The sequence below is a fragment of the Eriocheir sinensis genome, chromosome 10, assembly GCF_024679095.1.
Source record: "Eriocheir sinensis breed Jianghai 21 chromosome 10, ASM2467909v1, whole genome shotgun sequence".
Classification (NCBI taxonomy): domain Eukaryota; kingdom Metazoa; phylum Arthropoda; class Malacostraca; order Decapoda; family Varunidae; genus Eriocheir; species Eriocheir sinensis.
This window is the reverse complement of record NC_066518.1, coordinates 4,016,873-4,040,570: the sequence shown is the minus strand read 5'-3', so window position 1 is coordinate 4,040,570 and position 23,698 is coordinate 4,016,873. Positions and strand designations below refer to the sequence as shown.

Below are 23,698 nucleotides of genomic sequence, written 5' to 3'. Positions count from 1 at the left end.
CATTGTAAACATTGTATAATTCGGGGTTTAAGATGACCCGGTTACTGTGGCCTCCCACGCCCGAAGACTTAATGAAGAATTCAGAGGTCCTCAACGCAGTTCTATTTTAGGTATGGTGAACTTTCGGGTACTATTCTAGAACGCCAAAGTGTGTTAGGCTGCATCAGGGGCAAAGTGAGTACACTTCCGTGCTAGAAAATATCATGTCACCGAATGCGGCACTGACGGCGCTGCCAAATAGCAACACAGGATTCGCTTTTTTTTTATAATTTTTTATCTGTGACACTCCTTACACATGCACTATATAAGAACTAGCTATAACTCATCAACACACACACACACACACACACACACACACACACACACACACACGAGCGCAGCATAAATTCGTTATATCCTGCTCGTATTTGAACAAATACAAAGTCATATAATATGTCTACAGTATCATTGCTATTAAAATTATTATCAATATTTCTAATTCATTTTTTTGTGAGATCAAACGACTCTAATGAATAAAGTCAAGCCTGGAGTCGTTGTCACACGGTCGTGTTTGTCCGGCAGCCTTGCGTGTGACAGTCGACAGGACGGTAAAAAGTGGAGAAATGTCGACTGGTAACTCTCTCTCCTCGTGACGGAACGAAGTTTGCCAGCCGACAGACACATCCTTACCTTCTTGAAGTGTTGGCTGAAACACAACGAGTCGCCGGAATGCACGCCCGTGGGACAGGCCGCCCCGGGGGGAGGAGTACTGGTGGTGGTGGTGGTGGTGTGCCTCGGAAGGTGGTGCATCACGCGGCCGTTTATCCCGCAGCCCAAGTTGCGTGGGGAGGCAGAAGCCGCTTACGACGGGACCCGAAGTCGGTATCGAAGAGACCGAGTGAAGGAGCGAGTGGCGGCGAGGCTGAACAAGGAGTTTGAGGTAACGTGTTTCTGCTAACCCTCGAAGCCTGAGTCCTGCTGGCCTGGCTTACTCGCATTGCTCGTAGCCCGCGTGACTAACGTTTTACCTGGTAGTTGTTTCCTAGTCCTCCTCCATACGTACCTAACCTTCCCTAGACTAGTGCTAATGGCTGAGTCAAGCTCTGATAGATGGCGTTTTTTTATAATTTTAGACTTACTAGTCAGTGCTTCAAGTGCTGGAGTGTGACGTTGCCTTACCTGATGGAGCCTTGACAGGGAGGCTACATAATCGCTATGAGTTACCTTTTGAAACACTACATGCTTTTTTGTAGAATCAGTGATTTATCAGCTGAAACCATAGACATGAGAGTTACAGGAAATTGTCTTGCGCATGCTTCGTCTGTGTTGTCGTCCTGAATTGCTGAAGGATAAACCGCCAGGGGATATGCCCCGAGCTGTTTTAATTCTTCATCTGGACAACACCATGTTTCGTGGAGCATCGAGTTTAGTCTGTCGTGAGTTATCTTTTATCCTCCAGTCACATGTTTCCCTGGCCTCAATCTCCTTCCCGGAACACATTCGGAGCAGGAATGTGTGTCACGGGATGGGCCATAAATGTCTGACTGCCGGGAAAAGTCAGACTGTCCGTGACAGAACGTGTAGGTGAAACAGGATCGGGGGACGGTGAAGGTAGCTTTGTAGCGGAGCACCTGTCCGCCGAGGGCCCTGCTTGCATGCACCTCGGCCGTGACGGGAGCTGTGCCTGGGGGGTTTAGGGTGGTGTGGTCAGCCATGCCCGGAGGTGTGGCAGCAGTGTAGGGACGCCTGAGTGTGGCTGGCCGGGGGAAAGCCGACAGCTGGTTGGGGGTCCGGCGGCTCAGTTAAAAACAAGAGTATTCTTGGGTGCCTCTGGTGGTGTGCCAACCTGTGAGGCGCTGCCCTGCGCCGCTTCCAACTGTGCCCCATATAGCTGCTGGCCTGACCATTGCACGTCTCTCTCTCTCTCTCTCTCTCTCTCTCTCTCTCTCTCTCTCTCTCTCATATACTTATTTTTCATTAAGAGAAAATGTTACACACTCGGGCATGGGAGGGTGTACTGATTCAAACAACCCAGGAGACTTACCCTTAATTTAAGCAAACATTTGACAGCAACAAGATTTTACCATTATTGCTGTTTTAATTTCGTTGCTTCTGTGTTGCGGTGTGATGCGCAGCATGATACCGTGCTGTAGTCATTAAATATTGTCCAACTTGACATTTATACTGCAGTGCTCCTGGGACTCAATAAGCGGAGTCTCCCCTTCCTTCGTGGACACGGAGTATTTATATTTTCTGTTCAGAGAAAAGCATCGCACGGCTGTACAGACTCGTTTGTAGCAGCTCTGAGGACTCGCAGCACATAAGAATCCATCTTCCACATCTTTTTTTTTTTAACGAGTAGGGAATGGAACTCCTCAGTGACAGAAGAAAAAGTGAGTCCACAAAGCCGCTTCTAAAAAAAAATCTGGAGTTGCCAAAGTATACAGGTTTTCGAACACAAATCATGGTGCGAATGTCTTTTCAATCATCTCTGTTTAGATTATATAACGTCATGTAATCAGTCAGATGTGTTTGTTTCTCGAGGTGTTTGTGTAATATATTGGACCATGTTGTTTACAGCGAGATGCGTACGGATATTATCAAGTCTCAGTGATAGGGTCGATAACATTCTTAAGAGTTTCGTAATTTTTATCAGCAAGTGGTGAGATGCTCCGTATTTCTAACTTCCTTTTTCGAACGCTCATCTTCGCGAATATGTTAATCCGTGCTTTTCTCTTATCCTTACGCTTAGCCCAGGTGTTGGTGAGGAGTAACATATTGCAACGTTCTTTTATTCCGCTTGGCCTCTTTTAAATTTGTGATGTGATCTATGCATTATGTTGTTGTTATTGATATATTTTGCTTTTTCTCCCCTCTATTTATGATTCTTGAGTCTCGCATGTACTCGATGCGGCGTCATGCCCTCGTAACGGAACCCATGATGCAAGCAGTTCAATATATCATTATTATTGATTTTGTTTTATTTTATTTTTCTATCTTTACAACTATGATCCTTGAGCGCAGAGTTGCCAGATTATCGTACAAAGCGTCCTCTATTTAAACATTTCCGACCCATGAACTGTCTCCTGCACCCCAATAACGAGATTCATTAATAGTTATCGTTGAAATGGTTAATTACTGGTGTCGTTTTTCAATAGTTAAGTGTCGAAAACCGGAAAATACAATGTGAATACGATAATCTGGCATCGTTGCTTGAGCGTCGTGTGTGTGCTCCATGCATTGACAAAGCCTCGTGACAAAGCATCCCAGCATTATTGGGTTTCACTGTATTCAAATCGTATATCCTTTTAATCAGTCTGTAAGTTTGTACTCCTTGCGCTATCATGCTCTCGTAACAGATAAGACAACGACAACAAATAGTGTCGGATTTAATAAAAACTTTTAATTAACTTTTTATTATCAATCAATCTATGAATATTAGGTGAAACATTCTTTCCTCCAACCAGACAGATGTTAAAAAAATCCAGGTTATTCTTCCTAAAATGTGTTTGCATCATGCTCGCGTACTTTTTTTAAACATGAATTTTAGTAGCAAGATTTCCTCGTCTCAATTTCCACGGGATTATCCACTTTTTTTTGGGGGGGTGGGTGGGGTGGGGGGTGGGGGGCGATTGACATACTTTGTTCACGTTTTTTTTTTTACGTGGATTTCAACAGCAAGAGTTCATCCTCCCTCCGTCTGAACCTTCATGAGATTATTCACTCTTTTTTGGGTGACTAATCATTCTCTTTCTTTGCTGACGTATTGTTTTTCGTGGAGTTAATAAAAGCCATAGTTCCTCCACCTTCCGTCTCAGCTTCCATGAGATTATCCACTCTTTTTGGCTCGAGTTATCATTCTCTCTCTATTTTTAAGGTTTGAGGTCGGTATTGTCAGACACCTCCACCCCTCACATCAACTATTTTCAAAGGCCAAAAAGTAGATAAGTTGCGTTCTAATACCTGTTTTTTTAGGTTCAAGGTACAGATGTAAGATTAAACTACCACCAGGGTCATAAAACTCCCCCTGGAAATGGCCAAAACGCCTACGAAAACCTTGTCAAATAAGTGTGCTGGGGCGCCGGAGTGTTTAAGAATATGGTCCTTCGTCTACCTCGTCTGGGCCTCGTCAAGTCCTCCCCGCCTCCCCTCCTGACGCTGTGCCGTGCCAAAGTTTTAAGCCTTGGCCACATATTTTTCCCATTATTTCTGGTCGTGTGCAAGAATATATTGTTAACCGACACTAAGGACGTTGTTGTTGTTTGTTTGTTGTTGTTGTTGTCGTATATTTTAATCCTCCTCCTCTTCCCTTACTCTTCCTCCTCCTTCTTATTCTTATTTTCATCATCCTCATCTTCCTAATCTTCCTTATCACCATCATCATCATTTTCATTATCATCATCTTTATCATCTTTCTTTTTATTTTTCTCATTTCGGTTATATATATTTTTTGACAACAACAACAACAACAGCAACAACAACATCAATTAAACAACAACTATTCCAATATTCTAACGTTAAATTGCGCAACTCTCATTTGACATTTTCCTTTTTTTTCTCACTTTCTTTTTTTCAAGACTTTTTTTTTACACACGGTTCTTGCACCTCCCTTCCTCCCTCCCTCCCTCCTGCCCGTGTCTTGCCGCGCCTTTGTTCGCAACCACTTCGCCTTCACAAAGCTCATCTCGTTGACTTCCGCTTCATCCTCTACGGTGCATATTACGGCCTTGTTTCATCATCGGGAGTGTCTGTGTGTGTGTGTGTGTGTGTGTGTGTGTGTGTGTGTGTGTGTGTGTGTGTGTGTGTGTGTGTGTGTGTGTGTGTTCTTTGCAGGCCTTTCACAGCACCCTATAAGTCCGTCTTTATCATGGTGTTATGGTTCTCTCTCTCTCTCTCTCTCTCTCTCTCTCTCTCTCTCTCTCTCTCTCTCTCTCTGCGTGTGTCTCTCTTCGTTGGCAGTGCAATTACTTTAAATATTGCAGACTATACGGTTTAGATTGCAGGGTCTGTGTAGTATCATGTTGCTTTTCTCTCTCTCTCTCTCTCTCTCTCTCTCTCTCTCTCTCTCTGTACCGGTCACTGTTTATTGCACCCCATACAGTTTTGATTATATGGCTTGTGTGTCACGTAAGACCGTATTCAAAGGTCTTTACAGCGGAAGGCACGTCGTTACCAACTACTAGGGTATAAAACAGCAACGGTAGCTCCTAACTCCTTCACCTTCGCTAAATTCCACGTGCTTCAAATGGCTCCTTGCTTGGTCGATTTGCGTCATAATATTACTAAAGTATTTAAACCATCATTGACCCCTTCTCTGGCCTCTCATTATTTACTCTTTTTGCCGTTTTCTCTACGCCTTTGATGCCTGTTTTTATGCCCATTGATGTAAAAAAAATAAGTAATTGATATGCTGCATGTAGCCACTCGTAGCTGCCGGGTTTGGGCATGTCAATACTTTTAGAACTGATGTAAAAGGAATGGCCGAGAAGGGAAAGCTTGTAATATATATGTGCGTTATTCTCTCTCTCTCTCTCTCTCTCTCTCTCTCTCTCTCTCTCTCTCTCTCTCTCTCTCTCTCTCTCTCTCTCTCTCACCTAATTTCTTCTTCCATTTTCCATCTTTCATTCCGTTTCTTCATTCCATCGTTTTTTTTTCACTTTCTTAGTTTTTTTTTCCTTTTTTTTCCTCTCTTTTTCTTTTGCTTCCTCTCTTTGCCTCCCCCTCTTCTCCCTCTTCTCCTCTTCCTCCTCCTCCTTTCCCTTTCCTCCTCCTCTCATCTCCCTGCATTCTCCCTCCTTTCCCTCCGTCCTTCCCTCTACTGCCTTCTCTCTCTCTCTCTCTCTCTCTCTCTCTCTCTCTCTCTCTCTCTCTCTCTCTCTCTCTCTCTCTCTCTCTCTCTCTCTCTCTCTCTCTCTCTCTCTCCGGTCTGGTTACTTTGACATAACCTCAATCGATGCACTTACGTAAGCAGATTTAAAGTGACCAGACAGGCTCAGACCAGACAAATGAGACGTAATGTGTTCTTTGTCCTATGCTCAAGAAATCTAAATATAGGTGGTCCTTTTTTTTTTTTTTTTACAGCAAAGGAGACAGCTCAAGGGCACACAAAAAAAGGAAACAATAATAAAAAAAGCTCGATACTCGCTGCTTTGTAAATGTAATCTGTTCAGTACGTTTATACAGGTATATGGATTAATGTAAGTTGCGTAAGTAATATATATATTTTTTTTTTTTACATGGCTCCACTTTGTAATAGTTATTCCCGTAGAGTTCACCTGCTCAAGTACGCGGGCTTGTTGTTATTGTTGCTGTTGTTGTGTTGTTATTGTATTGTTATTATCGTTTTTGTGTTTGATTTTGTTGTTGTCGTTGTTGTTGTTGTTGTTGTTGTTGTTGTTGTTGTTGTTGTTGATGTTTCTCTTCTTCATCTTTAATAATAATAATAATAATAATAATAATAATAATAATAGTAATGATAATAATCTTAATCTAATTTTTATTCTTATTAGCTTATTGAATTAAAAACAAGTCAGAGAGAGAGAGAGAGAGAGAGAGAGAGAGAGAGAGAGAGAAAATCAGACATGGTCCAGACTTGGTGGTCTGTCCTTTAACCTAAGTGATTTTACATTAATCAGAAGGCTCCAAAACGTTGCATTTCTACTCTAGTTGATATTAAGTTGAAGGAAGGGAGAGAGAGACTGTATAATTATTTCGTTTTCCTAATAAGACGCACCACTAATAAGTAGAACAACGCGGGCCCGTACGAACTAAGCCGAAAGAATTATGATAAACAGGATGCGAGACGTCACGAATACGCCGAGTGACGCCATAGTACAGCAGGCGGCGTGGTGCAGGAAGCCATGCGTAGAGCTGACCGTTGGTGTAGCGCAGAGGCTCTCAAACTGGGCGCCGCGTACAGTGCCTTGGGGCGCCACAAGATTATCATGAATTCTGAATCATGTCTTTTTCTTCTTTTTTTTATGTTGTTCTGCATTAATAAATCAAGTTAATCTAATTCTACTGATGAGTTCTATGTTCGGCCATGTACCGCATGTTAGTTTTGGTTTGAGTATGGTTAATGATTTTAATTCAGTAATTAAAGTATGTAATTTAACCCAGTAGCAGCGGGTTCCTTAATGGTCCCTCTAAGCGAGAAAAATGAGAAAAAATCATCACTCACACAAACCACTTCATAATATATATCAAAGCATTTGTGATGAGTTTATGTATCATCTATTTTTTGGGGTTTAAATCATGGCACAAATTTGGCCCTTCGCTGCTACACGGTAAAGCCACAAATTTGGCCCGTCGCTGCTACACGGTAAAGCCACAAATTTGGCCCGTCGCTGCTACCGGGTTAAGCAGGTACAACTGTGTATAGAAAGTTAATTCATGTGCGGAGGGGGAGGGTGAAAAAGGGGTGCCATCACTGAAGAAAAAGATTGAGAACCACTGGTGTATAGCGGAACAGGGATGAGTCTTTCTTGATTAATTCTGAAGCGTTTTTGTTGACATCGTATCTATTTTGTTTGCTGCGTTGTTTGTCTGATGTATAGAAAAAAACTGAGGCGAAGAACTTTATATGTTGTTGTTTTTGTTTGTTGTTTTTGTTGTTGTTGTTCTTCTTCTTTTGCTTCGTTTTCTTTTTCTTTTTCTTCTTCTTTTTCTTCTTCTTCTATTATTATTATTATTATTATTATTATTATTATTATTATTATTATTATTATTATTATTATTATTATTATTATTATTATTTTTATCCTATTACTACTACTACTACTACTACTACTACTACTACTGCCGCTGCTGCTATTTTACTTTATTTTCAGGTATTTCATGTGCTTTGTGCCTTTGTGTGTGTGTGTGTGTGTGTGTGTGTGTCATGGCAGTACCGCAGCGTGGCGTGGCGTGGGGCGGGTCAAGTTGAGGTTTTTACCAGTAATGTTCCTGTCGTGTTTGGTTCAGCAGGCACAAGGTCACTCTGCTTCCTTCTCCTCCCCGCTCTCGTGTTCCCCAGACTGCGTGTCGTGCCGTACATCCCCTCAATGCAGGCCACACACTCCTTTTTTAAGCTTTTATTTTAAGAGAAGGCAACACGTAGCCTTTCCTTCCTTCACGCGCGACCTGGTTTTCTTTGTATTTGTCTTGTTTCTTGTTCTTCTTGGTCTTCATGTTCCTTCTCTTTCGTGTTCTTGTATTTCCCAACATTATTATTAGTATTATTGCTATTTTCATTATCATTATTATTTTTACGAACATCCTCAAAGTTTTTTTTTATTGTTGTACTAAAAGTGTTGGGGTTAGAAACTCTCGACTCGTCATTACAAACTCGGCGCTCAGCTATTAAAAGCATCCACCTACTCAGCATCCTTTTGTTCTTAATTTGTACCCATCTCATAAAAGTTTAAAGGAGAGTGAGGGAAGGGGAGTTAAGAGCAAGAGAGGGAGAGAAGGGAGAAGGGAGGCCAGGAGGTATAATTGAGAATGTAAGGGTAGGGGGAGGTGGGAAGGGGGAATGATGAAGGCAAGGGAGGATGCTTGAAAACTGGGACGGGGTGACAGGAGGTGGAGGTGGTGAAGAGGGGAGGAGGAGGGGGGATCGTGTAGGTAGAGGGAGGGTTTGAGGTAGTACAGAGGAGTTCTCGGGGAAAAGGAGGTTAAGGGGAAAGTCCTAAGAGTTGTGTTTGGATAGCACAGCCGAGCAGACCAGATTAGACCAGAGAGAAGGAGAGAGCGTCGGCATTGCGAATTGCTCAATGGACGAGGTTGGGTAAGAGAGAGAGGAAGGGGTTAGAGATCAAAGGACGAGATGAGAGGCGTTGGAGTGAGGGGGGTGGGAAGGAAGTGAAATGAGGAAGAGAGGAGGTTAATAAACATGGAGAGAGGTAGGAAGGGAGGACTTGGAGCGGCTGGGAGAGGCAGGGAGATATGATAGACCAAGATGAAGGTAGGGAAGTTCTAGTGGGAGATAAAAAAAAGCGAGAGGAGGAGGGAAAGAAGTTTAACAGGTGAGAGAGGTGGAAGAGAGAGTTTAAAGGGGCGAGGAAAAGAAGGAATATGATAGCTAGAAAAGTGAAGTTGTAGTGGAAGGAGAAAAAGCAAGAGGTAAAAGGGAAGGGAGATAAATAGCGTAAGAGGTGGGAGAAAGGTATCACAGGGAGAGAGGAGAGCAATGTAGAAGAAGAGATATAGGAAGAAGGGAGTCTTAACAAGTATGAGAGGTGGAAAGGAAAAATTAATGCGAGTCAGGAAGAGAGATGAGATTATCATTGAGCAAGGAGACTGAAGACAGGTTGCAAGAGAAGGAAAAAGCTAAAGGAGGAAGGGAGGTTGACAACTGTGGGAGAATCGGGAGGGATGGCTTAAAGCGGAAGGAAGGAGTGCGGTGTTGCGATGGACGAAGGAAGTTTAAAGGTGTAATGGGAAGGAGAGAGGGAGCCGGTGAGAGGGAGGTGACGGGAAGGGGCGGCGAGAGGGGGGACTCAAGGCCAAGTTGGCGTCGCGACCCTTACATAACGGAGGGAGGGAGGGAAGGATGGAGTGTATTGTTGGGAGTCCTTCCTCCTTCCTCCTCGTCCACGCGCCTCGTTCCTCCCTCTCCACCTTGGAAATAGGGAAGTCCACAATCACGAAGGGCATACAATAATAGCGATAAATTATATTACTACTACTACTACTACTACTACTACTACCACTACTACTACTACCACCACAAGTAATAATAATAATACTGCTGCGCTGCTGCTGGTTGTGTTGCTGCCGCTGTTAAGTATTTCCTTCGTCAGTAATTTTCTTTCATACAGAATATTACATCGTTTATGAAGGAAGGTACTCATTGATCTGTCGGTCAGAAAAGTCATCTTCGGGAAACCCCCAAAGAATTAGTCTTAATTAAAGGAGGTTTATCTCACAACACTTGTTGGTGCTAGCAGGAACAATTATAGTGAGGAAAGATGCAGATCGTTTTTTTATTTTCTTATTTTAGCTGGAATAAGTCGAGCTGTATATACAGGTGATGTCAGCTCTCACCTGTTACGTCACCTCAAGCTAAAAGTGGGCGTTTATAGTATTGCTTCGTTACTCAGGGTTGTGCTGTGAATGATGCTGTGGAGGGGCGGCTGGCGTTGGGGGGTAATGACGTCATAGCCCGCGCACGCTCAATCTTGCCTTTACCAGTACTACCATTATTCCGGTCGACCGTCATCCCGCTACGCCGGGCGTCATGTGCCTCCTACAGCTGCAGACCTAAAGGCATCATAGCATGCCTTTTTAAACAAACGTTGGGTAAATACTTAGATGAAGACTTCGCCTCCTCGGTGTCAAGTCTCTCGGTAACTGAGCCACGCAGGTGTTACGCAAGCCCGAAGGCCCGCCGCTCGCCGCCCGCCGCCTGCAGTGACGTCAGGCCGGGGGGGTAGCAGGTGAGGCGTGACGTCACTCCGCTGGAGATGAGCAGAAAACTCCGGATCCGAGAATCAACGTAAAGGGAAACGACTCCACATCCGGAATATCTGTGTATCCATCTATCTATATCTATCTATCTATCCATCTATCTGTCTATCTGTGTCCATCTGACTGACTGTCTATCTATCTATCTGTCTGTCTATCTACACACGGATTGATATATATATATATATATATATATATATGCCCGTTCTCGCAGCATGATGTGCTGGGGTGGGCTGGTGATGGAATGTGAAAAGACAGACCCCGCCCCTGGTGACTTGCCAGATGCCGCCAGAGGAGGCCGGCGTTACAAGTGTTTGGTGAAAGTGCTCGTCAAACTAAAGCGTTGCAGGGACAACTATTATTCACTTCGGTTTACTGCAAATATTTGTTTTGCTGCTGTGTATTCGTTTGATTGATGTATAAAGTTATCAGTAAGCAGAGAGTGCAGGGAGTTGTGTGTGTTGCGTGAGCGCGGTGAGCTGTGAGTGATAACAGCTGCGAGTGTGTAGTGACGGTGGCGGTGGTGGTGGTGTCAGCCTCGCAGCCCTCGCTCTCGCTGGTACTGCTGCTGGGCTGGGCAGTACATGCTAGACTGTGCGGTGTGCCGTGCGGCGTCTGCCTCACTCCTCTTACCATATCTTCATTGAGGGTGCCACCACTGCAAACCACTTGTTGTTTACTCTTTGCTGAGTGAAATCCGTGTGTGTTTGTTTACCAGTGACCTGAGAACGTAAACAATGCTTCATCCAGCAGGCAGTGAGAGTCATGAAACGTGAAGAATAGCGACAGTACAATAATTATTACGCAAGTGGATTCAATTAACACTCCCGCAACAAGATGAGATGATACACAGAACAAGACGATAGTCCTCTGAGATACCACAAAGTGTGCGCGAGGACTTACGCCGCTGCTCCCCCACCTGCCACCTCACCTAGCTTGTCACTTTCGTTCCTGTCCCGCCGGGTTTGGCTCCTCGCGAGGCACGACATGGTCAACTTGAGTTTCCTTCTATGTTTCTCTGAGGGAGGCAGCAAATACAAGATCTCCAACCCGATGAAGGAGTTACCGCAACCAGACGACCGAGAGAGGGACAGTGACATCATCTACAGAGTGAGTAGATGTAGAAGGCGTGGCAGGCGATGAGGATATGTTTGCTCATCTTCAGATATTCAGAATTATTTCAATAGATTTATCACTTTGTTTTGCCTTCTCTAGTACGTTTCTGGTTTGTTTGCCTCATCAGACTTAGAGGTGTTATTTTTCAGTGGACTTGATAAATTCTACGTTTATCGAATTATGTAATTTTTTTTAAAGTGCCCGTGTGTTATGCTTGCATTTTGAATTTGAAGTACCAGTTGATGTGGCAAAAAATGTATTAATCTTCGTTACATTGTGTGGCTATTCTGTTAACTTAATTAAACAGTTGATAAGGACAGCGATGGTGACGTCCATCAACATCAAACAACAACAACAACAACAACAGCAGCAGTAATGAAATTCTTTGAATTCGTACTTTAAACTACATCGTGCGTCGCCTCCCACCCCACCCCTGAGGTTGATAAGGAAGATGTCAATGAATGGTCCTTACTTGAGGGGCCACGCAGTTTGGGGTTTCGTCATTCTCGGTTGCGTCTGATGATCATTATTATAATTTAAGCCCAATATGCAAGTGAAGGCAAAAAGTATGTCAAGGACTAGCGACGTCTCGGTGCGGCGGCGCAAGGCCACCACTGACGCGATGCACGTGGGAGGGGGAGGGGGAGGGGCGGCACTGAAGCCTTCGAGGAGGCGTCTGGAAGAGGCTGTGCTGACCATGAGGTTTTAAGTTTCATCCGACTAACTTAGGCATGCAGAAAGGGACGCTCGCATAAACTTCAACTCGAAAACAAGCGATGCATGGCAACTGAAACTTTCTCTTAGTAATTTCCACACCATGAAAAAAAAAAGAATTTGAAGAAACAGAATGGTGTTGCAACTGATGATGAAGGACTCATGCTCAGCTAAGTGTTCAGGGTGGCTGTAGTCTAAACGCACTGTTTATGATACAGACAACGAAGAGACAGTCTCGCGTATACTGTGTTCTGCAACATTAAACCCTATTGCAATTGTTGTAGGCAGTTACTAGAAAATTTGTTAGTGGCTCGTGTTGCATTTTCCTAGAACAAAGTCTTTTTAAGTACGGGTCTCGAGTCACTGCTTTACAGAAACGGCGGGAACCACAGCTCCAAGTAGTGTCAAGAGGCTTGCAGGTGGGTCATGAGCTACGGTAATATTAGATTTAATTTGGTCTCAGTAGGAAAAAAGTTGAATAGCATTAGTTCTGTTTAAAACGACTTGGAAGGAATACTATGCCTGCTTCGTTTCAGAGATGTTCGCATTCAGTATGTTGTAAAGGTTCTGTTTAAAAAGACTTGGAAGGAATACTATGCCTGCTTCGTTTCAGAGATGTTCGCATTCAGTATGTTGTAAAGGTCCTTGCAAAAGAGAAGCGGAAGTAATAGCAAGCGGAAGCAGGGGAGAAGGCCCGTGCCACTGCCGGGTTACGGTTAACCTTCTCGAGGGACGCCGTGTTGCTGCCACAAGGCGGAAGTTTTTACATCATTTGATTGCATGAGATCATGTGTCCATCATACGTGTCCGTTTCCCCGCGCATCCATGCAATAGCAACATCCTCGCCTCCTGTTGGTCCTTCATTTGCAGGTATCGACATTAGCTCACAAATTTTCATCTCAAGGCGCCTCACCGCCAGGGAACTCCCCAGCATCCGAAACAGCCCACTCACAGTGACCGCGAAACTTTCCACGAAGAACACCATTGGGTAATTGTGCCTCCCCCCTGCCCTTATTGTGTTCGCATTAAATGGCGATACTTGGCAGCGAGGTGACTCCCCAACATTCCATTGGAAGTTGCCCATTCGAACATTTTTTTTCGTAACCTGGGAGGAATGTCAGCAAGTGTACAGTACTTTTTTATATATTTATTATTTTATTTATTTAGGATATCAATAAATCTTTATTTTGTATTTTCTATCTATTCGGGAAACCATCATTAGTTTCATGATCTTATAAGTGTTCCGTTCAGAAAGCGTCAAATGTTACACAGGTAGTGACTGAATACATCCAAATAACAATACGAATTAAATTTTTCACCCCCCTCAAAGAATAAATAAACTCACGCATATGTTCCGACTTCGGACAGCTGTGTTCTGAAAGCGAGTTGTCGGCACGGTGGCCAGAAATATCCTTGATAGGAGTTACGAGATAAGATAATTCAGATAACTTAAATAATGAGCTTACCAAGTCACGATAAAACACTGTAGGAGTGAGTGCAACGCGATGGCTAGATTGCGTCAAACTGCCACCCGACACCCGCATACCCTCACCCTCAGCTGCGTGCGTGGAGGAGGGTGACCCCGATACAGGGACGGCGGGAGGTAACGCAGTGCAGGTGGAGGGAAAGAAAGGGTGGACACAGGCTGCGTGCGGGGGGCGAGGCTGGAATGGTAGGGGAGGAGGACAGGGCGCGGGGTAGCTCTGCTCTAGTTGGTATTTCGGTCAAGGCCACTCTGATATTTACGCTGGAGTAGAGTGGAACAGGATGGAGTAGAATGAAAGTGTATGTTGATTCTCTGCTTTTCCTCTTCCCGTTTACCCTTCTCCTTCTCCTCCTTCCTATTACTATTACCCCGTCCCCTTCCCCCAACGCTTATTTACGCTGGAATAGAGTGTATGTTGATAGGGAATGAACGTACTATTGCTTTTCTTTTTGTTTTTCCTCATTCCATATCCCCTTCTCCTCCTCCTTCCTATTACTATTACCCCGTCCCCTTCCCCCAACGCTTATTTACGCTGGAATAGAGTGTATGTTGATAGGGAATGAACATAGTATTGCTTTTCCTCATTCCATATCCCCTTCTCCTCCTCCTCCTCTCCTCCTCCTCCTCCTCCTCCTCCTCCTCCTTCCACCACTACTATCTCCCTCACAACCGTTTCCTGTCATGTTGCTGCCTGGAAGATATCACTAAGGTTGCGAAACGTGTCCGGGGTTCCTCTAAGCTAAGCTACTACTTCTATCTCATCCATAAAACAGTATTCCTCCTGACATTCGCTCAAGGGTTCTTTTTTTTTTTTTTTTTTTTTTTTTTTAGCCGCTTCCCATCGACTATCGCAGCCTTTTTTTATTTTTTATAATGTACGGTACTTGCTAGAAATCCATTAATGCCTTCATATCCTTATGTAACCTTTAGTCTGCCTCGTCTTCTTGAACAACAAAATACAAAGAATAATCGGAGTTGTATTCGTATTGTATATTTATATTATTTGTCGCACTGTATATTTCTAGGAGCAGCGAGTAGCGGGCTTTTTTTTCATTATTGTTTCCTTTTTTATTGCCCTTGAGCTGTTTCCTTTGCTGTAAAAGAAAAAAATATCTGAGTAATATTAACTCCACTCAAGTATACAGAAACTCCTCATACGCGGTTATTACTGAGAGACCCAACAATTTTTTTAGCATACAGAGCGGGTCACTGTCATTCACCTCGATAAGTTGGTACAGACAGTCCCACTTAAGGGATATTTTTTATCCGAAAGACGGTGCACATCAGCATTTGTGGCGAGAGTGTTGGAAAAGAAGGGTTTGTTGATGAGGTTCATGCACTCTTACATCCAAAGTGTTCGTTATGGGTCGTGTTTCTCGGTTGTCTACTACTACTACTACTACTACTACTACTACTACTGCTTCTACTACTACTACTACTACTATTACTACTACTATTACTCCTACTACTACTACTACTACTACTACTACTACTACTACTACTACTACTACTACTACTACTGCTTCTACTACTACTACTACTACTACTACTACTCCTGCTACTTCTACTACTACTACTACTACTACTACTACTACTCCTGCTACTATTACTACCATAATTATAGTTATTAGTTAATATTTTTATGGCAGATATATATAATTTTCATTTCATCCGATCTCCTTTTCTAAATTACGGCAAAATTATACCTATTATGGTCGTAAAATACACCAAGAAATATCGAAACCTTGCAAAAGGATGCTCCGACGGTAGAGGAAAGAGGAAGGTCAGAGCGAGGCCTTATCTCTATGTGTCTGCGGGGGCGTCCTTCCGCGGCTGCCTGAGTCACGCCGCCGCACCGAAGGGAGGCAACAGACGCCTGTGCAAACAAATGGTACCTTGACATGAATGTGGAGACCCTCATGGAGCGTGGCGAGCCCAAGGAGAACCCGGGAATATCCACTTATACCTGAGAGAGAGAGAGAGAGGGGGGGGTGGGGGTGGGGGGAGAAAGTCAGCGAGAGAGAGAGAGTAGAATTAAAGGGGGTGGATTGTCAGGTTCAGGTCTCCCTCTTTGTGTGTAGGCGTTCTATTCTGGTATTTTGTTTATTTATTTCCCCGGTGTTTCGTTCATATACGCTTCTTTCTTCATTTCCTTGCATTTCCAGGTGAATGATGGCACACCTGGCAGGGAGTTTATAGACCTGTCCTTTGATACGAGCTCGGTCTGGTATGTCTAGTAGTTGTCCCTGAGCCCAAACGTGGAGTGGTCAGCTTTACACTCTCTCCTAATTCAGTGGTCGGTCGGTTGTGTGAGGAGAGAGGGAGCATTAGGATGACAAAGGGGTTGTTCAGCTCACCACTGTAATTGTGGATATCTGTGTTAAGCTAAGCCCCTTAAAAAAAACGTGGTGTATAGTGACATCCCTGCTCTGCTACAAGATATTAGATCATTTAAACATCTTTAGTGTAGTTTTTAATAGATTGAAAGTAGACTAAAAGGGTTGAACGGCCTCGATATCTGTTGGTAGTATTTATGGATGTGTACTCCTCTGTGGCGCAATCGTTGCAGAGCTCATGAGATGTTCCTAGTCATTATCATCTTAACCTCTTTGGCAGGGTCAAGAGAGAGAGAGAGAGAGAGAGACCATCACGCGGAGGAAAGGAAGGCTAGTACAGGGAAGTAGGTCACAGTATGATTTAATTTATGCACCAAATGATTACGTGTTGTCGAGACGCGGAGGAAGATTACAAGGAAGAGAGGAGAGGTAGGATTATGTACACAACGAGGTCAATGTATAATTCATGGATATGTGTACTGAATATTCACTTAGTCACAGCATAACTACCGATGTCGTGTAGAATCTTATACATCAAGGGAAATATTTGAGCATCCGTAAATAATGCATTGTATACTCTTGATTCTCTTTTTCCCTCTTTGTTCTTTATCTCTTCCTCGCTGTCACCATTTACCGTATTTTCAATCTAGTTACCGTCTCTCCTAGATCTCTTTTACTCCTATTTCTGCATATGTTCTTCACTCTCTCTGTCTACCCTATTTTCGATAATCACTGCCTCTCCTAACTAACTCTCTCTTACACTCTTGCTTCTCTATCTCTTTCTCGCACTCGACTACCGTATTTTCAATCTAGTTACCGTCCTTGTATAATTCCATGGTAAGACCGCACCTCGAGTATGCAGTACAGTTCTGGTCTCCTAATTACAGAAAGGACATTGATTTACTGGAAAGGATTCAGCGACGCGCCACGAAAATGATACCAACCTTAAGGGCTCAACCGTACGAGGAACGACTCAAGCGACTCAATCTCTTTACATTAGAGAAAAGACGCCTACGAGGAGATATGATTCAAGTCTTCAAGTATCTGAAAAAATTCAATAACGTCGATTACTCCAATTTCTTTGAATTGCAAACCAACCTAAGAACTAGAAATAACGGTTTACCCATTCAGTCTAAGCGATGTAACACAGACATCGGAAGGAGTTTCTTTTCAAACCGAGTCATCCGTCACTGGAACAATCTTCCTTCAGAAGTAGTAAATGCGAATACTATCAACTCCTTCAAATATAGAATCGACCGTCACTTCGCTGCGTCGGGAGTAAACTGAATATTGAGTTGCTTTCATCTGCTCCTCAATATCGAGGTGCTTTCATCTACTCCTCAATGTCGAGGTGCTTTCATCTGCTCCCCAGGCCCCAGGCTGTCGAGCAGATTAAATCACCAAAGCGGGCAACCTCGTAATGAGCCAATAGGCTTTCTGTTGCCTGCGTTTCCATGTTTCCATGTTTCCTAAATCTCTTTTACTCCTATTTCTCCATATGTTCTTCACTCTCGCTATCTACCCTATTTTCGATAATCACTGCCTCTCCTAACTCTCTCTTACACTCTTGCTTCTCTATCTCTTTCTCACGCTCGACTACCGTATTTTCAATCTAGTCACCGTCTCTCCATTACCTGTTATCCTCATCCTCGCCCCCCCAACTAGTCTCTCTCCTTCCTATAAAGCCTTTACTCCTCGTCTCTCACTCCTGACCTCTCTTGTATCCACCATCCTAGCTCTGCCTCCTCTCACGTATCGTCCTTTCTATCCTGCCGTAGTTACTTATGCAGCACATGATTGTCGTCGCCTATAAGTCAGCCCTCATGACCTGTATAATGTGCATCACGTGCTCGATAGGCTACCATATGTTGGCTCTAGGGACGGACGTTACCGGCACAGGGAAGGCGTTACGAAGGCTATCATCCCAGAGCCTAAACGCGAACATCCAGAGTATTTATAAACTTAATCAGTCTATCAATCTACCTGTTCAGATTCTATATCCCGCAACCTTTAAGTTTATGAATAGCAAATGATTTTCTGACCATAGAAGTAGCTCTGAAAAGTAGTTAATCGTTCTCGTCACAGTGAGAAGTACACTCGCTTCACGGTCCTCACTGGGGGACGGGGAAGCATACCAACTCTACCCACGGAGACAGATTACGTGTGTGTGGCGTCGGCTGCTGCGGGACGGTTGCGTAACGCGTGATGTAAGGGGCGCAGGGCAGCCTCAGCATTACGATAGAGGGCCAAACGGCATGACAAAGTAGAACCGAGTAGTTGTAACCTTATCCTCCTCCCCATGCAGCGGCTAGGTTACCACGCTGGGAATTAATAAGCTGTTGTGTTGTAAGGCGTTTGAAAGTCGGAGTGGGAAGAAAAAGAAGAAGAAAAACTCGTATGACAGCGTACTGATACAAACTTAACACAGGGCCGTGAAGGGAATTTACTAAGCTCTGGGTTCAAGGAGGAATCAGAATCTCATTATGTGAACGTATTACCTAATCTAGCACCCCCACTCTCTCTCCTCTCTTATCCTCTTTCTCTCTCATACAACACATACATACATATATACTCATTGATATAGTTTGTTGACCGGAGAACATACCGTAGAGGATAAGTCACGAGTTATGTGTGTGTGTGTGTAGATTCGTGCGGCGTGAGTGACTGGGCCTTCGATCTGTTTGTATATATTGTGCTCAGAGAAATTCTTATATATACATGCTGTTGGATTTAATATCACTATACGTATTTATTTAATGCAGCACCATCCTGTCTCTTCACTCCCATTGCGGCTCCATGACTGCATTCTCCAATCAGTTAGTCTGCACTTTTTTTTTATATTCCTCAGAGTGATGTAAGGCCTGCCTCTCTTCTTCTTCTTCTTCTTCTTCTTCTTCTTCTTCTTCCTCAGAGTGATGTAAGGCCTTCCCCTCTTCTTCTTCTTTTTCTTCTTCTTCTTCTTCTTCTTCTTCTTCTTCTTCTTTTTCCTCCTCAGAGTGATGTAAGGCCTTCCTCTCTTCTTCTTTTTCTTCTTTTTTTCTCTTCTTCTTCTCATTATTATAAGCATTTAGAGTGACCATTATAATAGCTAGAACTGTAACATGCGGAAAAAAAACTCATGATAGTAACAATGATAGATATCTTAATTCGTACAGACAAGGCAAAGGAATAAACCAAAACAAGAGCAGGGATGAATAAAACTTTCCGCCGTCATTTCTTTTACCTCCACGATCCTTCCTCTTGAAGTTAGAAAGGCTTCCCAAACAAATAAGGTGCCCGATAAACCAATAAACAACAACTACAGCAGAAGAATTGATATAGTTTGTTGACCGGAGAACATACCGTGAAGGATAAGTCACGAGTTATGTCTGTGTGCGTGGAGTCGTGTAGCGTGAGTGACTGGGCCTTCTGTTTGTATATAGGCCTATTGTGCACAGACAACCACCTACACCATGCAACTCTTCACTCACACACCCTTTCCTTCTTTCTCCCCCACCTCTGCCTTCACCACTAACCCACAACCCACTTCCTCGTTTTACTGTACCCTTGATTAAAAAAAAAGGACTTATCATGGAGGAGATTAGGTAAGGTTCATGCCAGCGGCTGTTCACTTTTTACTTTTATTTACTTATTTTGTTGTTTTTTACATTTCCGGAGTCTGATCGTTCTTCTCCTTCTTCTTCTCTTTCTCCTTTTCCTTCTTCTTTCTCTTCTTCGTTTTCTTCTACTACTACTACTACTACTACTACTTCTTCTTCTTCTTCTTCTTCCGTCTCTCATATTTAGTATCTCAGTTTATCGTCGTCCTTGGCATTCACAACACAAGGAAAAAATTGTATTCCGCAACACTTTGCCTCATTTGCCGTGTCATGGAGGTATTGTTCCCCTAATGCGACATCCATCAATTAACCTTTTTATTACTGAACCCAGAAGCATAAAGAAGGAGGAGGAGGAGGAGGAGGAGGAGGAGGAGGAGGAGGAGGAAGAGGATGATAATAACAATAATAAGAATACTATTAAGAAAACATTAGTCATATACGTAATAGCTCAAGACTCATACCATCTGTCAAAAGCAACTAATTCCCCCATCTCAAAAGTCCTGTCTCCTTGCTGCCTCTATTCAAGGTCTTTATGGTTCTTTTAGGGAGTTCTTTACATGAGAATCGGGAAGTCGCTCAGCCTGTCATCCCCTTGCTGTGAGGAAAGGTTTAGACTCCACTTCCTATTTCCCTTTAATGAACCTGTCCCCAATTTAACGGATAGTATTTTTTTTTTTATCCACCACGTAGTAATTTGTCCAACCATTATGCCAAGGCTTTTTACCTGTTATTTTTTTTTATCTGCTCCGTAAAGGACAAACAGCCGGTGACCTCGACTTCTTCTTTGGTCTTGCTTCATCTCAATCTTCCGGGAGATGGATCTGTAATGCTGCGGCAGGTGTCAGAATTTATTGATGCTCCAGAAGTGATTATATGTTTGATTATATACCGCTAGTTAGGTCCCGTTGTTGTATCGTAATTATTTGTTGAGTGTCATTACGCTGGCGGAAAATAAACTGTTGCCTTTCCCAGTAAGGTCAATTATTGCTGTCTTTCTGTGCTGTGTGATGATTATGTCCCTCTTACAACATAGACTCCTTGAGGTAACCAGACGGCCGTCCCCAATGAAAGGCGTGTCGCACGTTATTCACAGACACGAAGTTAAGAGAGAGAGAGAGAGAGAGAGAGAGAGAGAGAGAGAGAGAGAGAGAGAGACTATTTCACCCACTGTTACTTAACTTTGCATCTGTGAATACCTTGAGCGACACGCCTCTCATTGAAGACGGCGCTCAGACGTGTTTGTTCGGAGAGGAAAAGGAAAGGAGGAGTCTGAGAAGGATGTGGACAAAGATATATTATTAACCTCATTAACTTTCCCCGTGTCATTATTTCTTTACAAACTCATTATCTCGCCTCCACTTTCCCTTTCCTGTCTGTCAGCTTCATTTCCCGAGGGTACGTACCTATTAGCACCGGAATCCCTTATGTATCGTTATGAACTCAGCACTACCCTCTATCCTCGGTTCTCGCCCCTCATTGTAACTCGTTGAGCATTGTGGGAAAAAAAAGAAAAACAAGAAAGCGTAGTCAGGAATTCAAGGGGCGTCGGTTGGCATCGCTGCATATATAAAACAAAACAAGTATTAACGTGCAGACGTCCTCCGTTCCTGTGTATAATAAGTAATTGTGTTGATGCAGATTGTTGACTGTCGTGCTGCTGGTTAGGTGGGATCAAAGAGGGTAGTAAGCTCCTAAGGACTCTGGGGGGTTGGGGGGTGGGGGGGAAGGGTCTGTCATATCCTTTCCCGCATCCTTCACTGTAACTAAGGATGGACTTTCTCTTTTTTTATTGTAAAGGATACACGTTAATAGCTGAAAACAATAATAATGAACACAACATTCTGCTCTTACCAAGAAAACGGATTAGGATGTCATAAAATACTGTTTCTTGCATCCGTATCCTCAAACAGTGTAACCCTCTCTGTTTTGGTACCACGAATATGGCGGCTGTTATAAATAGGACAGTCATCGTTTCTATTGGATTTTTGATATTGAGTTGTGGTCGTCTTGGCAGCTCGTGTTGACATGTCTCTGCCTTGAACTCTTAAATGGTTGCATCGTTCTTGTCCTCTTGCTTCTATTGTCCCTGGTCTTTCGATGCTGAGGTGCAGTCGTCTTGGCGGCTTGTGTTGACATGTCTCTGCCTTGACCCTCTTATAGCTGTGTCACAAGTCTCCTTGGTCGCACCCGTCGTCCTCCTCTCCTGCAGGACTGTCTTCTCCTGTCATGGCTGCTGCCGCGTATCGGACACCACGTTTATTGAGTGCATTTATTGACGTGTATTGAGTGCATACTAATTGGTGATTATCCATCTAGCCATGTATTAACCCTTATACTTTTGTTTTATTTCTGGTTTTAATAATACTCGTAGGTAAGGTCACAAGGTGGTACTGTGTAAATACTTATAATATTTATCTTCTCACCTGTTTAATAATCCCTTTACGATATAGTCTGCCGGTGGTAATGAGTGTATCTCTAATGATGTTTTATCTTCCTTTTTTCCTATCAGTCTTATTACTGTTTGGTTGTATTTTGGGTTATATTAGTCGACAAGACCCTTAAGGTTACATTAGCCTTCCCCTGGTATTTGGTGCAGACTTATTGATGTTTATTTTTCTACCTGCTTATTTTCTCCTGTCTTAGGTATCCTGCTCTGTTTCAATAGGAGCATCGTGTTGTGGGAATTTTCATCTACACATTTATTCCTTACCTTTTTCATATGATTCTCCCAACCGCCCTTCAAAAAACAAAAAAAAAATAACCCTCTTAATATGCATTATCATTTCTGATTATGTTAATCCACAAGATCACAACGGCGCATTAGTCTGCGGGTAGAGAGTTCAGCTGTGGCAGAAATGAGTTATGGAGGCTGCGTGACCCTGGTGCAGCCTTCACGTGCGCCACTCACAGCCGAGGTCACTTCCCCTTTCACTCCCCAGATAGTTCTGAGAAGCGTTCGCTCGTCTGATGACATTGTCCAAGTGTGCATCCGTCTTTCCTGCTCAAAACTGGAGATGCTGCCATGATCCGTGGGTTGAATGCGGTTTTGACTGCCTAAAAGCAGTCTGATACCATTCTCCTGCCTGGGAAAGAGGACTAATTCTTCCACTCGAGGGACTCTGGGATCTCCTCCGATTTCACAAGATTCGTGCAAGGATCATTGGTCTATTAACTAGCCTGTAGTTACTCTGGGACTGAGCGTGCTGTGAAGCGTGAGGCAAGTGTACCCAGCTTTTTTTCTGTCTCTGAACACGAGTGGGGCAGGGCCGTGTCGTAGCCTCATCCTTTTTCAGCATTTTTATAGACTGAACAGAGATATGAACCAGTCATTTTATAGCTTCTATTGACAATACCATGGTCATCGGCCTTGTTTTTGCCGATGATAACAGCAATCTCTTGAATCACTGGAGGTATATAGTATTGGCTCTCTCTCTCTCTCTCTCTCTCTCTCTCTCTCTCTCTCTCTCTCTCTCTCTCTCTCTCTCTCTCTCTCTCTCTCTCTCTCTCTCTCTCTCTCTCTCTCTCTCTCTTTAAATAGTTGTTTGGGCTATTCTCGAGCTCTAGAAGCTTGTGTCACATAACTTTCTTTACATCACAGTATATGGACAATGTATGGCAAATCTGCAGAGAGCCATCCGCAGACTATGCAAAACTACAAAGCTGGTTGCATGAAAGTCAATTCTCTTATGGATTTAAGTAAGGAACCCCGTGTTTGGCCTCCCACTGGTGCCCTCTAACGAGTGCCAGGGAAGTGAGCAGGTTGGCAGCAGCCGGGCGCGGAGGGCACCCACAGTACCACACTGCCACGCGTGTCTCCATTACTGGTGCTCCATATTCTCGACACGACCCTATGTAGCGTGTTAGTTCTCAAAAGCCTCGATGGTCGCTGTGGCCGGTGTGTACATCCTCTTAACGCTGGGGAGTTGCGGCCATGAGGGCAAGTCCCTCTCGTGGGTACGGCCATGCTGCGTCCCGCTTCACTCTGCGCCTTGTCTTGCGAAGCCTTTGGGACGCTCTTC

At 43.7% G+C, this 23,698-nt stretch overlaps 1 protein-coding gene across 3 annotated transcripts in view; it reads left to right on the top strand.

Moving 5' to 3' along the window:
- The window catches only part of LOC126996459 (ubiquitin carboxyl-terminal hydrolase 2-like), an 80,954-nt gene that overhangs the window by 45,621 nt on the left and 11,635 nt on the right, over window positions 1-23,698 (top strand). The window contains exon 3 of one of the 3 annotated variants that reach the window (XM_050856922.1): window positions 812-919. The exons of 1 other annotated variant lie outside the window; for it this stretch is intronic. In XM_050856922.1, the coding sequence (XP_050712879.1) occupies window positions 812-919 (108 nt within the window). Of the gene's footprint in view, window positions 1-561; window positions 781-811; window positions 920-23,698 lie in introns of those variants that run through there. One more of the 3 variants, XM_050856924.1, reaches the window with a different exon arrangement.